We start from the raw sequence: 13381 nt of genomic DNA, 5'->3' as shown, positions 1-13381 counted from the left end.
TCTCACAAGCCATGCGGCATGACCGGAAAAAAAAAGTAACATGCTGCTGGCTTTCCTCTGTAGGGAAGGGTCCAGGGAGGGAAAACGACTTCTTCTCAAAGACCTGACACATATCCAATGCAATACAAAACCTCCTGATGCTTAATCTTGATGTTGTCCCTATGCCTCCGTTTCTTGACATGTTTGTTGCTGGACACTTGCATAAGGCAAGGAATACAGAGTGAAGGGAAACTGCTTTGGAGGCATTTCTGGATGGCACAGAGGGAAATTGGTTCATAGATGGATTTGTAGGTGTTGCTGAGAAATGAACAGAAGATCAAGGTGCAGTTGCTGGAGCAGGATTGCACGATGCAGTCCTCCCGAGGCTGTGTCCCCTGCCCGCACACAGACACCACTGAGGACGAACTAAGGGGACTAGACCCCAGGGCAGAGAAGCTGACAGCACACAACGGCCAGGGAGTGAAGAGGCCTGAATACAGAAGGGCCTGGAAAGAGCACCACTGTAACCAGAGGGGCCTGCAGGGGAGCGGGTCTGATTAGGGGAAGGGGTGCAGCAGGGTGTCTGCCTTGTATGATACTGAGATCGTGTCCCCGACACCCAAGACACAGGCACAGACTCGGCCTTCACGTGGGTGTCCAGCCATCACCCCTTGGGAACAAACAGGCTGTCCTTATTTCAAAGAATAACACACGGTTTTCAACATTCAATCTCTTAAGCATTTATTAGATCTGCTGGCTTCTGTGGACAGAGAACTCACTGGCTCAGCGACCCTGCCCTTGGGGGCTCACAGCCCCGTCGTCTCCTGAGCAGAGTGAGAGGCAGCTCAGTACTTGCCGGGCAGGCCGGCAGGTCTGAAGTGATTGGGGTCTTTGCCGCTCCGGCCCCATTCATTGGCAGCCTGGTCGGCCCTCGAGTCCTCCAGTCCGTGGCCACTGTCTCCATGCTTAAAAAGGTCTGTGACTCTCTGAACATTCTCTCTGGCATCGCTGGAATGGAGGAGGGCAGGTAGGGGATTACTCCAGGGCTGACGAGCAACAGCCCACCCTCCCCATCTCTCCTCTTTGCAAGGAATCAAGGACTGTGACAGGAGCTAGGAAAGAGGGGATGAAGCCTGAGGCTGCCCGGGCTCAGCACACCTCAGCCCTGCGGGTCCCCTTATGCTGGGTGAACAGCACCCATGGGGGAGGCTGGGGAATCGTCTGTCCCACCAGCCTTGCTCTGCTCTTCAGCCACTCAGACCCCACACAGGACACAGAGGGTGAGGGTGGATAAGAGGAGGAGAGGCCACAGCCCTACAGGAAGTTCTCCAGGGCTTGGCCCCTCCTGGCTGTCCGAGGCCCTCACACCCATCCTTGCAGCCTCAGAGCCCCTGGTACCTGATCACTTCAGCAGCCCAGACGCCCCCGGGTCCCCTTTGGGCAGCGTCATAGTTGCCCCGGGCGTGGAAGTACTTGTCTGAATCTTTGTAATTGGCTTCTTTCATGTCAGAGTAGGCTCTCCACATGTCTTTAGCCCCTGGGAGGAAAGCAAATAGAGAAAGGATTATCAAGTGGACAGAAAACTGTGACACACCTTAGAGAAGAATCAAGGAATGAAAAATCTTCCACTGACTCAGTTTCATCCTGTGGCTATAGCACCATGAGTGCCATAGGTTGAGAAGAGCATTCTTTGTGCCTAGTTTCCTGCTCCTGGTAACTCGAATGAGAGTCGTTATGGGGGGAGGGGCACAGCTGTGTTGGACCTGGTTGTCTGGCCCCTGTGATGCTGTCTCTGGACTGCATCTCACTTAGGGCTCTATGTGATATGTTTAAAGGAGAGAAGGGAGCTATCATTATAGGGCAGGATTCCTCAGCTTCATACTATTGAACTTTTAAGCCAGATCATTGTTGCTCAGGGCTGTCCTGGGTATTGTAGCATGCTTAACAGCATCCCTGACTTCTACCCACTAATGCACAGCCTATTCCCCAAGTGTGACAACCAAAAATGTTTCCAAACATTGCCAAATATCTCCAGGACACAAAATTTCTTGGCCCCGAACCACTGTTATAAAAGGAAGCTGCATAGGATAAGATCCAGGGGACTTGGGTGAGTGAGGAGGTGACATGGAGGACAGATTCTGAGAAAGGGGCAGACATGCAGCAGCTCTGCCCTGACGCCTAAGAAATGTACTCCTGCTGCGCGAATGCGCTAATTGTGACTTGATTCCTCTGCCTGTTAGGCACGTGAATGGCATCTTGAGAACTTTCTAGTGGACGTTATAATGATGTGGGCTGCTTGAGGAAGCAAGCCCGTGATCAGTGGGTCTTTTCCTCAGCCTGGTTACACTTTCCAGTCAGCTGGGGAGATACTGAAAGTCCCACGAGACCTACCTCACACCCCAGGCCAATTACCTGACACTCTCTAGGGTGGGTCTCAGGCATCAATAGTTTTCATTGCTCCCCAGGTGAATCCAACATGCAGCTGAGATTGATAAGCCCCCTGCTTGAGGAAGTGGTACCGGGACAAGTCTACCCAGCAAGAGCTTTGGCCTCATGCACAGCTGGGTTCAAACTTCTGTCCTGCCACCTGCTGACTGGCACTTAGTCCCTGGGCAATGGACTCGGCTGCTCTAAGCCTCGGTTTACTCCCCTTCAGATGGCCGAAGATGCCTCCCTCACGGAGGTATTCTGCAGGTAAGTAGGTGACCAACTGTCCCAGCCTAACCAGAACTGCCCCTGTTTTCCTGGAACTGCCCCAGTTAGCATTGAAAGTGTCCTGGAAAACTCCTCAGACCTGGGCAAAGCAGGAGAGTTGGTCACCCTGAAGTGCATGTAAGGGCCGAGTTCCTACTGGAAGCTTGATAATATATGTTATTAGGTTCCCCCGCGGTCGCACACGGGTTTTTTTGTCAGTTAAAAGGCTAGAAAAGGGTAGGAAACAGACTAAACCAGGGACAGTGTCACTGAGTATAGAAGCAGGAGCAAGAGCTAAGCTGAAGGTCCCTAGGAAATGAAAGGTAAGAGGGAAGAGAAGAGGAAGAGTGGAAGGAAGGAAGAGAGAAAGGGAGGGAGGAAGGGAGAAATGAACGGAAGGAGAGAAGAAGAGAAGGGAAATAGATGGATAGCTTTCATCCTACTTCATGCAATTGGTCTGAGGGAAATGCTGTACCATTTCAAGACTTATTTTGTGTCTTCCATTCAAGCTTCCATTTCAGCTGGGAATGATGATTGTTCTTTCTCTAGTAACTGATTGACATAAATCCTGTGGTTTTCAATCTGTCTGAAAAAAAGCTCCCCAAACACCTGGCACGTTCTACCACATAGGGCAGCACTGCCTAAGACAGTAGCTCCAACCCTTAAGAGTGCTCAGGGTGAATCCCAGAGGCCCATGGGTGCCATCTCCCCTCCACCAGCCTTACCTTCATAAGCCTCACCAAGGAAGGAAAACCATCGGCTGTGGACTCCCAGCACCAGGGAGCAGAGAATGAGGCCCGTGAAAAGCTTCATTGTGCTGAAATGAAAGGAGAGGGTCAGGGAGACACGGACGAGCCTTGTACACCCACTTGGGGATTTGTATGTCAAGCAGAGCCTGGCTGTTCTTTCCACTTGTTCTCATTAGACTCTCAGTGGTCCACCTAGGGAACATTGCAGTAGGACCTCACTCGGAGCCACTAGCCCTCAGCTCTGAACCCACCAACCCTGAACCCAAGACGGTCTGAGAGGTCACCAAGGTGTCCATGGGGAAGAAGAGGGCAGCTGGGTCCTGGCTGTGTCTTGCTAAAGCAGCCTGTAATTAATCAGAAAGCATTTCCCATGCTCCACTCTGCCAGCACTCCCCTCATACAGGACAAATACAAAACAGAAGAATTAAAGAAAGTGTTTTCAAAGAAATCACTCCTTGGAGAAGTTTCTCACCTGAACCCAGTGGAGCAGACCTGCTGGGGACAGGTGGCTGTATTTATACTGAGCCATCCCTGCTGGGGTCATGGGGTGAGAAGGAAAGCTGGACTGGTGCCTGGAGGAGAGTCCCTGCAGGTCATTTCTCCTACAAAACTGCAAAGGGTAACTTACTGGAGACCAGTGGCTGTCCTCATCCACAGGTCATATTCCTCATTGTGCAACCCTGAGAAAATAGGAAGGCCTGTTCTGCCTGGTAGCCACTGTCAGGGGTGGAGGGGCTGAGGCATGGGTCACCTGGGCTGTGGAGAAGAGGGTGTGGAGCTCCAGGAAGGAGGCCCTCAGGCTGCTGAAAGGTGTGCGGTTAGACGATACTCCTCCAGCCTGGACCTTGCTTTCCTGGTCGTTTCCTCAGGATGGTCCCTGATGGGCCAGACAAACAGATGTGCCAGAAATTAAATCCTTTGAGCTCATGTCCAAATTCTTGTGCTTCAAAACTGACAGTGCAGGGCTTCCCTGGTGACGCAGTGGATGAGAGCCCGCCTGCCGATTGAGGGGACACGGGTTCGAGCCCCGGTCCAGGAAGATCCCACATGCTGCGGAGCAGTTGGGCCCGTGAGTCATGGCCTCTGGGCCTGCGCATCTGGAGCCTGGGCTCTGCAACGGGAGAGGCCACAACAGTGAGAGGCCCGCGTACGAGAAAAACAAACAAAAAAAAACCCCCTGACAGTCCAGCCCCACCGATTCACATGTGTGCCCCGAGCACCTTCCACCGCTCTGTGTGCCTATGCTGAGCTTTCAGCTCCAAGGCAATAGAGAGCCCTCTCAACCTCCTAGCCAAGAGGAGGTGTATTATCTAAGCTGGCTCTTGAGATGGGGGTAATCCTAGTAGAGGGGAGTTCCTGCATCCTGGAGATGCATCATAGTGGGAGTGAGAGTGTTTTGGTGCAAGGGGCTAGTGTGTAAACTCTAAGAAACCTCTAATAGGACAGAGGGGTGTAACAGCTGTTATGGAAAATGGCAGCCCAACTGGAGAAGTGCCAGGCTCCTAGTCAGCGGAATGGTGGAGGTGTCTGCTGTATTTTCCTGGTAGGGGTGTGTGTGGGGTGTCACTGTGAGTCAAAAATATCAGCAGTGTCATCCCAGCTGATGAGGCCTGTGTATGTATGAACAGAGCTTTCAACTCTCAAGAGAAAATCCCTTGTGTCTCATCCTAACCTGGAGATTAAAAAGTACAGGAAATGCAAACAATTTCTCAAGTCCAGTTGCCTTATAGGACTATTTTAAAAAACCTCTTCCAAGGACCAATTTAAATTTAAATTAACACAAACCATGTCTGTCTTGTCACCTTTGTACATATAGTGCTTATCACACTATCTGGTAAATAACAGGCACACTTTCATTACTTTATTCATTCTACAGTTACTTGCTGAGCTGTCCCTACATGCCAGCACTCACCCGGGTGCTGGATGTCTCTAGCCACATGGTGTTTATGTTGTAGTGATTAATCAATAAGTATATAACACAAATAGTGACATCCCTCATTATCTAAATCTAATCCATTCCTGACAGTGTGTTGCGGAGCAATGGTTTTTTGGGGGTCAAGGGTAGCAAATTTTTGAATATCAATTATATTACAAGAGAAAAAATAATAATCCCTCCCTAGCCAATTTTTACAATTAATATCAGAAATACTCAAACACCTGTTTAACAATCTATCAATGATATCTATACAATATAAAACAAAATCCCAATTGCCTAATTTTTTAATAATTAATGAGCCCATTAGTTGGTGTCTTGTGTGAAATCCACACTAATACTCTAGAAAGTTGAACACAAATTCTGTTTTCTTCCTATACTGCAACAAATATGCACCGTAAATTTTAAGAATTAAGAAATTTTTAAAGATAATGCCAATAATTTTTGTATAATAAAATATACAGGAATATTGGCAACAGAATAACTAAAAAAATACACCTCTAAGATTAATCTCTGTCCAAATTCAAGGAGCTGGGTGACAGTCTTTTCTACCTGGCACTGGAAATTCTGTATACAGATGGTTGTAAACAATGGTCTGAAGCTATAGATGATGCAATTATTGAAACACACACACATGCACACACAAACATGGTAAATGGACGTCTGTTTAAATTGCCTTTACTTTTTATCACCCTGATAATATGAGACTGTGTTTGCAGTTAAATTTTTGAATAGATATTAATGTTTAATGTGTCTTGATCACTCTGGCAATGGACATCACTGTTGTCTGCAGGGTCTAAACCTAAGGGTGGCCTTAGGTAGTGATATTGACACACATCACACATATCACATACCAGAGAGATAGCAGAGTATCTGGGAATAAATGCAGGTAAGTCAGTGGATTTGGTGGTGGCAAAGATAAAGGGGAGTAACTCACCACAGAGCCTTCTCACCCAGGGCTCAGAGGAAGGGCAGGTAGAATGTAAAGAGGTCTGAGGCTGACCCATAGAGCAATTAGTTTTTGTTAAGTGAAAGAAGGGACAGGATGACAGGGGTAAAAGAAATAGTGGTTTAGCATATTGTTTAGTGACAGCAGGCTGGGATCATTTACTGCTTTGGGCTGAGTGTGCAGTGCTGTGCTGTGGAAGGCTGATACTTATGAGCCAGTAGAACTGCCCCCCACTCCAAAGTCCAAAAGGACTGTAAAATGAAACAATGGGCTTGCCTTTCTGATCTCCCCCTCCTCCTATTAACAGAAGTTCTAGAGAGAATAGAACAACAAAGGAGCAGGGTAGGAAAGAGAGGTTAGAGAGAGTAGGTTAGGTATACTCCAAACACATGTTTACTATGAAATATTTATGAGAAATTGGTCTTTCAAGCTGACACACAGTATTCAAACTTAGTGTCCATAGGCCTAGTAGGCCAGGTCTTTCTACCTTCGGAGATCTCTAATTACTGGGAAGAGGATCCCAATTTTCTCCTTAGGACAGGGGTGCTCTATTTATCTATGAATTCATCTTTTATAGAGTCACAGCCAATTCATTCTTTCTCACATGTATACCAGGTCTCCTGGGAATGCCTCTCTTTTACTCATTAAGAAAACAATCCACATCCATACAAATGAACTTATCTACAAAACAGAAATAGTGTTACAGATGTAGAAAACAAACTTATGGTTACCAGGGGGTTAGGGGTGGGGGAGGGATAAAATTGGGAGATTGGGATTGACACATACACACTACTATATATAAAATAGATAACTAATAAGGACCTATTGTATAGCACAGGGAACTCTACTCAATACTCAGTAACAGCCTATATGGGAAAAGAATCTAAAAAAGAGTGGATACATGTTTATGTATAACTGATTCACTTTGCTGTACACCTGAAACTAACACAACGTTTTAAGTCAACTATCCTCCAATAAAAATTTTTAAAAAAGAAAGAAACAATCCACTTCCAAACTCCTTTCTGATGGAGAAGCTGTAGAGAATATAAATGGCTTACTCAAGTACCAGAACCAGGAATGCACACAAAGCCTTGGCTGGCGCTCTTAACAAATTCTCTCTTCTGAGAACTGGCAAACCTCTTAAAAATATGACGGATGGTTTATGATAATTCCAGGTTGCGTGATTTGGTTTGGGAAAATGCCACTGGACACAGCAATCTGAGCTTCTGGCAGTAGAAACCAGAACTTTGCCCATTCCATCTTTCCATGCTTATCTTGGATAGAAAGATTCATTACAAAACACCAGAATACCTTCCCACTAGAGATTGTGGCACTGAGTTCCCATCACAGACCCGAAAACCCAGCCATCTGGACTTAGAGGCAGCATTAAGAGCCAAGCCCTGGATTTGGGTACACCTAGTATGACTTCTGCTCTGTCATATACTCATATTGTGGAAGAGCATTTACTGACCTGGAGAAGCATAGTTAACATCTAAGGAGAAAATAATGTGATAGAATATGATCACATGTTTGTTAAAAGACATTCTCTCACAGTGAAACATAACCTAGGAAGTTGTATATCAAATGGTATCCATGTTTCTAGGTAGTGGGAAGTGTTCATCTTCTGGGTTTTTAGGATTTCCTACAATATGTTCATTCATCAACTATTCAACCTTCAATGCAACAGCCACTATGCTAGATGTTGGGCATATATTGCAGGGAGAGCGGACAAGAAATAACCAGGTCCAGGCTATGCCTTCATGAAAATGAGACTTGTAATTGGGGAGAAAAATGATTATACATGCATAGAGAGAAAGCTCATACTTATTTTATGATAAAATCAGTAAGATTCCAATAAATAAAATGGAAAGACTATGTACAAAAAGTATAGTGAAAGAAAAGAGAAGGCAAGGTGTCACTCATCCCCCTAAGATTGTTATCTCCCCCAAAGAACAACAATCCTCAGATATTAACTTCATGACTCATTCCCATCCTGTCCTCCTTAAAATTAATAAAATCAGAAATGGCTCAGCTGTCAAAGGTTTCCTGCCCCTTTACTTCCTCCAGCCAGTAGGCTCTCCGTTACTGCAGTAGGGAGGACAGGGGAAATGATTTTCCTCCTGTTTCTTCTACTTAACATGCTCATCATTAAGCACGTAAAAGAACCAACAATTTTTTTAAAATAAATTTATTTATTTATTTATGGCTGCATTGGGTCTTCGTTGCTGCACACAGGCTTTGTTTAGTTGCGCCGAGCGGGGGCTACTCTTCGTTGCGGTGCATGGGCTTCTCACTGCAGTGGCTTCTCTTGTTGCGGAGCATGGGCTCTAGGCGCTCTGGCTTCAGCAGTTGTGGCTTGAGCGCTCTAGAGCGCAGGCTCAGTAGTTGTGGTGCATGGGTTTAGTTGCTCCGCGGCATGCGGGATCTGCCCAGACCAGGGCTCGAACCCGTGACCCATGAGTTGGCAGGCAGATTCTTAACCACTGAGCCACCAGTAAAGTCTAGGACCAACAATTTAATTAAGGATATGGACTCCTAATTCTGTTTCGTGTGTGTCCCTTCTTGCAAAGCCCACACCGCCTCATGAGAGAGAACACTCTCCTACTAGCATAGAGTTTCCAGTCTGCATCCTCCAGGCACCAGGAAATCCGGGTTTGAACCTGTCTGTACTTAGTTCTGAGTCTTTTCCCCCAAAGGCTGTTGTATTGCTCCTCTGAAGCCTCCTGGATTCTAACTGATGGAATGGATCAAGATAATGGACGTGCAGGGGAGCATGGTGGGGTTATGTCACCAGCCCCCTGTTAGCAACAGCAAGGCCACCCTCAGAGCCGGCAACTGGTGTTGTCAATATACCAAAAAGCTCTGCACTGTGTTTTAAAATATTTTATTTTCTTTCTTTTTAAACACTTGCAAAAGGGAGTACTGAATTATAAACAATGCAAAGCTCCAAATCTCTTATGGAATTGTGTAATATTGGTGAAACTAAGAACTCATTTGGGAAGGGGATAATTTTGTTGTTGTTGTTTTTATTGAAGTAGAGTTGATTTACAATATTGTGTTAGTTTCTGATATATGGCAAAGTGATTCAGTTATACACATATATATTTGTATATATACATATATTCTTTTTCATATTCTTTTCCATTATGGTTTATTACAGGATATTGAATATGGTTCCCTGTGCTATACAGTAGGACATTGTTGTTTATCTATCTTATATATAGTAATGTGTATCTGCTAATCCCAAACTCCTAATTTATCCCTTCCCCCCACCCCCTTTCCTCTTTGGTAACTATGAGTTTGATTTCTATGTCTGTGAGTCTGTTTCTATTTTGTAAATAAGTTCATTTGTATCATATTTTAGATTCCATATATGTGATATCATGTGGGAGGGGAAATTTTTTAAGTCCCAATAGTTCTTCTTAAGTTTAGTTTAAATTTCAAGTGATTAACAGTAAGTATATCTTATGAATATATTAAACCTTCTGTACTTGCTAGGCTCTTCAAATTGTTAAGCATGTTTTTCAATTTTATAAAATAGAAAAGGTTTTCATTTTAGATGAACAATAAAATGTTATGTCAAAAAGAGAGTCCTCTTCCTTCTACATTCATTGGCAGGAAAATCCAACTTGGGAAATTTACTGCTTATGATTGAGCAAAGTCAAACATTTATATTTACGGGAGAGTCTGTCTCAACCTGATTAACAAAACAGGCAGTGCTTGTTTAGCTCTCTGTGTCCTAAACATCCTGGAACTCCCTGGTTTCTCTTAGTCTTTCTTCTGAGAAATGTGACTTACAACACGGTGGTTCAATAAACAAAGTATGTCCAGATCCAAGTGATTTCCCTTCCAATTTTCTTTGAACTAACTTGATTCTCTGCCTAAATGGAGACTCACATCTCTTTTTTTTTTGCGGTATGCGGGCCTCTCACTGCTGTGGCCTCTCCCGTTGCGGAGCACAGGCTCCGGACGCGCAGGCTCAGCGGCCATGGCTCACGGGCCCAGCCACTCCGCGGCACGTGGGATCCTCCCGGACCGGGGCACGAACCCGCGTCCCCTGCATCGGCAGGCGGACTCTCAACCACTGCGCCACCAGGGAAGCCCCACATCTCTCTTGATACACTGCGTCTTTCCATACTCCCAGCAGTGTATCCTCTGGTCAGACTTGCTGGATGAGCATACTGCCCAGAAGCAGAGACCCCACTTCTCCGAAGCCCCCAGTCTGATTCAGGAGCTCCAGGCTCACCAGTTACTTCCAGGGATGGGGAACTCACAGCATGGAGACCTGACCCCAGCTCAGAAGGGAAGCTGGGGCAGGTGCCACTCAGAGAAAGACTGGGGATAATGACGTGAGCCCCTGCTTGGCATACCTGCCCTTCCTGGCGCACAGACCTGCCCACCTCCAGGACCTGTACACTTGAGAAAGGCCTGGAATTACTGTCATTTGGACCAGTGAGAAGGTTTTAGGGTCAAGGAAAAACAGCCATGGCTTCCTGTGGTCCAGCTGGCTACAGCATGTCCTAAATGTGCTTCCCAACTTCCACCAGGACTTCCCTTTTCCCCAACTCGAATCCTGTGGGATCCCTCAGACAGATGGGGAGTCATCCGTTGGGGAAGGAAATACTTTGTGCTTCCTCACACCTTCACCCCAATCCCATCCCAACTCCAATGAGATTTATAAGCTCTAAGAATTTGAAAAAGAATAGATACATGTTTACGCATAACTGAATCACTTTGCTGTACACCTGAAACTATCACAACATTGTTAATCAGCTATACTCCGATATAAAATAAAAAGTTAAAAAAAATAAATCCTGACTTTTTGTAACGCGTCAGGGTGATACCTCACCCTGCCTCTCAACTAGTATTCCCGTCAGGCTGACTCAAAATGCTTCCTGTCCCTCTGATGATGTGTGTGGGGGTTTTGGTTGTTGTTTCTGTTTTTCCTATTTTCAACATTTTGGCTTTCTTTTCTTCTTGAAATACTTGTAACAATAAGACGATTTCTGTTTAAAATATAGGTTTTATTATTATTCAGGTATGGATGGTAAGGCCAACAGATCAGGAGACAACTGCCATTAAAAAGACAGTTACTCACAGATCCCCAAAGAAGGGGGCACATCACACCAAGGGGGACGGGGTGGCCACACGAGGAAGCACCCAGGGTGGGCCAGGGGACAGAGAGAGTGGGAGAAAACGTGACAAACGCCTTTATTGTGGTTTCTGTGGGAGGACCAGTGAGGCAGGGTGAGCGGGTTTAGGACTGGCTCCTTTGAATACTTTCAGCTCTCGCTCGGCATAGGGGCTGGTTCCTAGTTGTCTGGTACCTGGCTCTGGTGTGATCAGGGCAGGTGGATAATGGCCCAGAGCGTGAGGGTGCAATAAAGGAGGTGGTTGAAGTGTGAGCTCTGGATTGGTTGGTTTGTATTTGAAAGGCTCACTCACAGGTTAGTTTACTATCACAGGTTAGTTTACTAACCTGTAAGAATTGGCTACCTCTGGGAGAAGCAGTCCCTCCAGGGGCAGGGAGGCCCCAGGATGTGAAAGCATCAAAAACACAGATACAGAATGGAAAAACATGTTTAACACAACTTCTGAGGCATCCTTGGAGTGGCTCAGGCATCCTGCTGCTGTCAGATGAGCCAGGCTGTATGAGGCTCTTGTCAGTGGATGTTGGATCCTTGCCTGGCTTGCTTTATCTTGTTGTAAATCCCTGTAATCTCCACTCCTCTACCTAAATGTCGCCAGTCTCAATCCACACCCAGCGGTCCACTCTTCCTCCTCTGCAGAATGGTCAAGGACCTAGTGAACTCCTCAATGGCAGGTTCAACTATGTTCTAGAGTTCTTGTCAGTCAAAGTGCAAGTGCCTCCTCTTTTCTCGGCTTTTACACATTTTTGTCCCCAGCCTGCCACTCCACAATCACAACCCAAAAAGTGCACTCTCTATGTCCTCCGCCACCTGCCTGCATCCATCCCGTGGAAGCTTCCATTCCTACATCCCCAGTGTTTTCCATCCACTGTTCACACTCTTCTTTCCCCGGTCTGCACCACACCTCAAGTACCAATCTGGTCACCTTGATGCCACAGAGCACTGGCTGCACTACTTGTGCCTGTGCAGGGAGGATGAGATCAGATGCCCATTGGGTCCTCACCATCTCTGGCACATCTTTCATGAACCGTCCCCAAGTGCAGTCCAACACCATTTTAACATTGCCTGTAGAATGGTGAGATGGAGGGTGGTACACACACTTCTCCATGGGTCCCCACTGCTTGATGTGAAATTGTTTCATCCAGACCTGGGTTAAGGACGATCTTCAAAACTGTGTGGCTCTACTTCTCTGGTGCCTATTATGGACATAACTGGTGCTGCAAACATCTCTCAGTTCTCTTGGTCCCCGGGGATGCCCTCTGGCCCAAAGACAGAGACAGCAGTCACAGTTGTCTCCCCCCCTTGGGGTAAATCCCAAGATCACACATCTCAGAGACCAGTGCATGTCCCCTCTTGGCCCTTATTTTTTAAAATTTACTTATTCATGGACCTTTATTCATCCATAAAAAATAAGTCTGTTGTGTCCCTACAAAAAATTCCACTGGGAATTTTTGATTAGCATTGCACTGAATTTATAAATTAATCCAAGGAGAACTGATATCTTTACTAAGTTAAAACATCCTCTCCATGAACATGACATACATCCCCCACTTTTTATCCCTTAACAAACTTAAATTTTCTCTGTAAATATTTGTGTATTTTTAAAGTTTTCCCTAGATACTTAATGTTTTTGGTACTATTTTGTATTGTATTTTTTTAACTGTTAAGAATTGGTGGAGGAGCTTCAAGGTGGCGGAAGAGTAAGATGCGGAGATCACCTTCCTCCCCACAGGTACATCAGAAATACAACTACACGTGGAACTGCTCCTATAGAACACCCACTGAACGCTGGCAGAAGACCTCAGACCTTCCAAAAGGCAAGAAACTTCCCACGTACCTGGGTAGGGCAAAAGAAAAAAGAATAAACAGAGACAAAAGAATAGGGACAGGACCTGCACCAGTGGGAGGGAGCTGTGAAGGAGGAAAG

General features: G+C 46.0%; 1 protein-coding gene across 1 annotated transcript; it reads right to left on the bottom strand.

The window, feature by feature from the left end:
* Window positions 1–707: 707 nt before the first annotated feature.
* On the bottom strand, window positions 708–3723 carry LOC112063634 (serum amyloid A-2 protein-like). Its single transcript, XM_024118948.3, has 4 exons — window positions 3707–3723; window positions 3399–3490; window positions 1378–1516; window positions 708–987 (listed from the first exon to the last, which is right to left on the bottom strand). The coding sequence occupies exons 2-4, from the start codon at window positions 3484–3486 to the stop codon at window positions 825–827; spliced, it is 390 nt and encodes a 129-aa protein (XP_023974716.1). The 5' UTR covers window positions 3487–3490; window positions 3707–3723; the 3' UTR covers window positions 708–824.
* Window positions 3724–13381: the final 9658 nt, after the last annotated feature.

This window comes from Physeter macrocephalus, chromosome 16 (assembly GCF_002837175.3).
Source record: "Physeter macrocephalus isolate SW-GA chromosome 16, ASM283717v5, whole genome shotgun sequence".
Lineage (NCBI taxonomy): Eukaryota > Metazoa > Chordata > Mammalia > Artiodactyla > Physeteridae > Physeter > Physeter macrocephalus.
This window is presented reverse-complemented; position numbering and strand designations above follow the sequence as displayed.

What these genes read in the sequence shown, in the direction of transcription:
- LOC112063634 (XM_024118948.3), bottom strand. Translation starts at nt 3,486, where the DNA reads ATGAAGCTTTTCACGGGCCTCATTCTCTGCTCCCTGGTGCTGGGAGTC. An exon ending in CCTTGGTGAGGCTTATGAAG is followed by an intron (nt 1,517 to 3,398) that starts GTAAGGCTGGTG and finishes CTTTCCTCCCAG; the next exon opens with GGGCTAAAGACATGTGGAGA. An exon ending in TGGGCTGCTGAAGTGATCAG is followed by an intron (nt 988 to 1,377) that starts GTACCAGGGGCT and finishes CCTCCATTCCAG; the next exon opens with CGATGCCAGAGAGAATGTTC.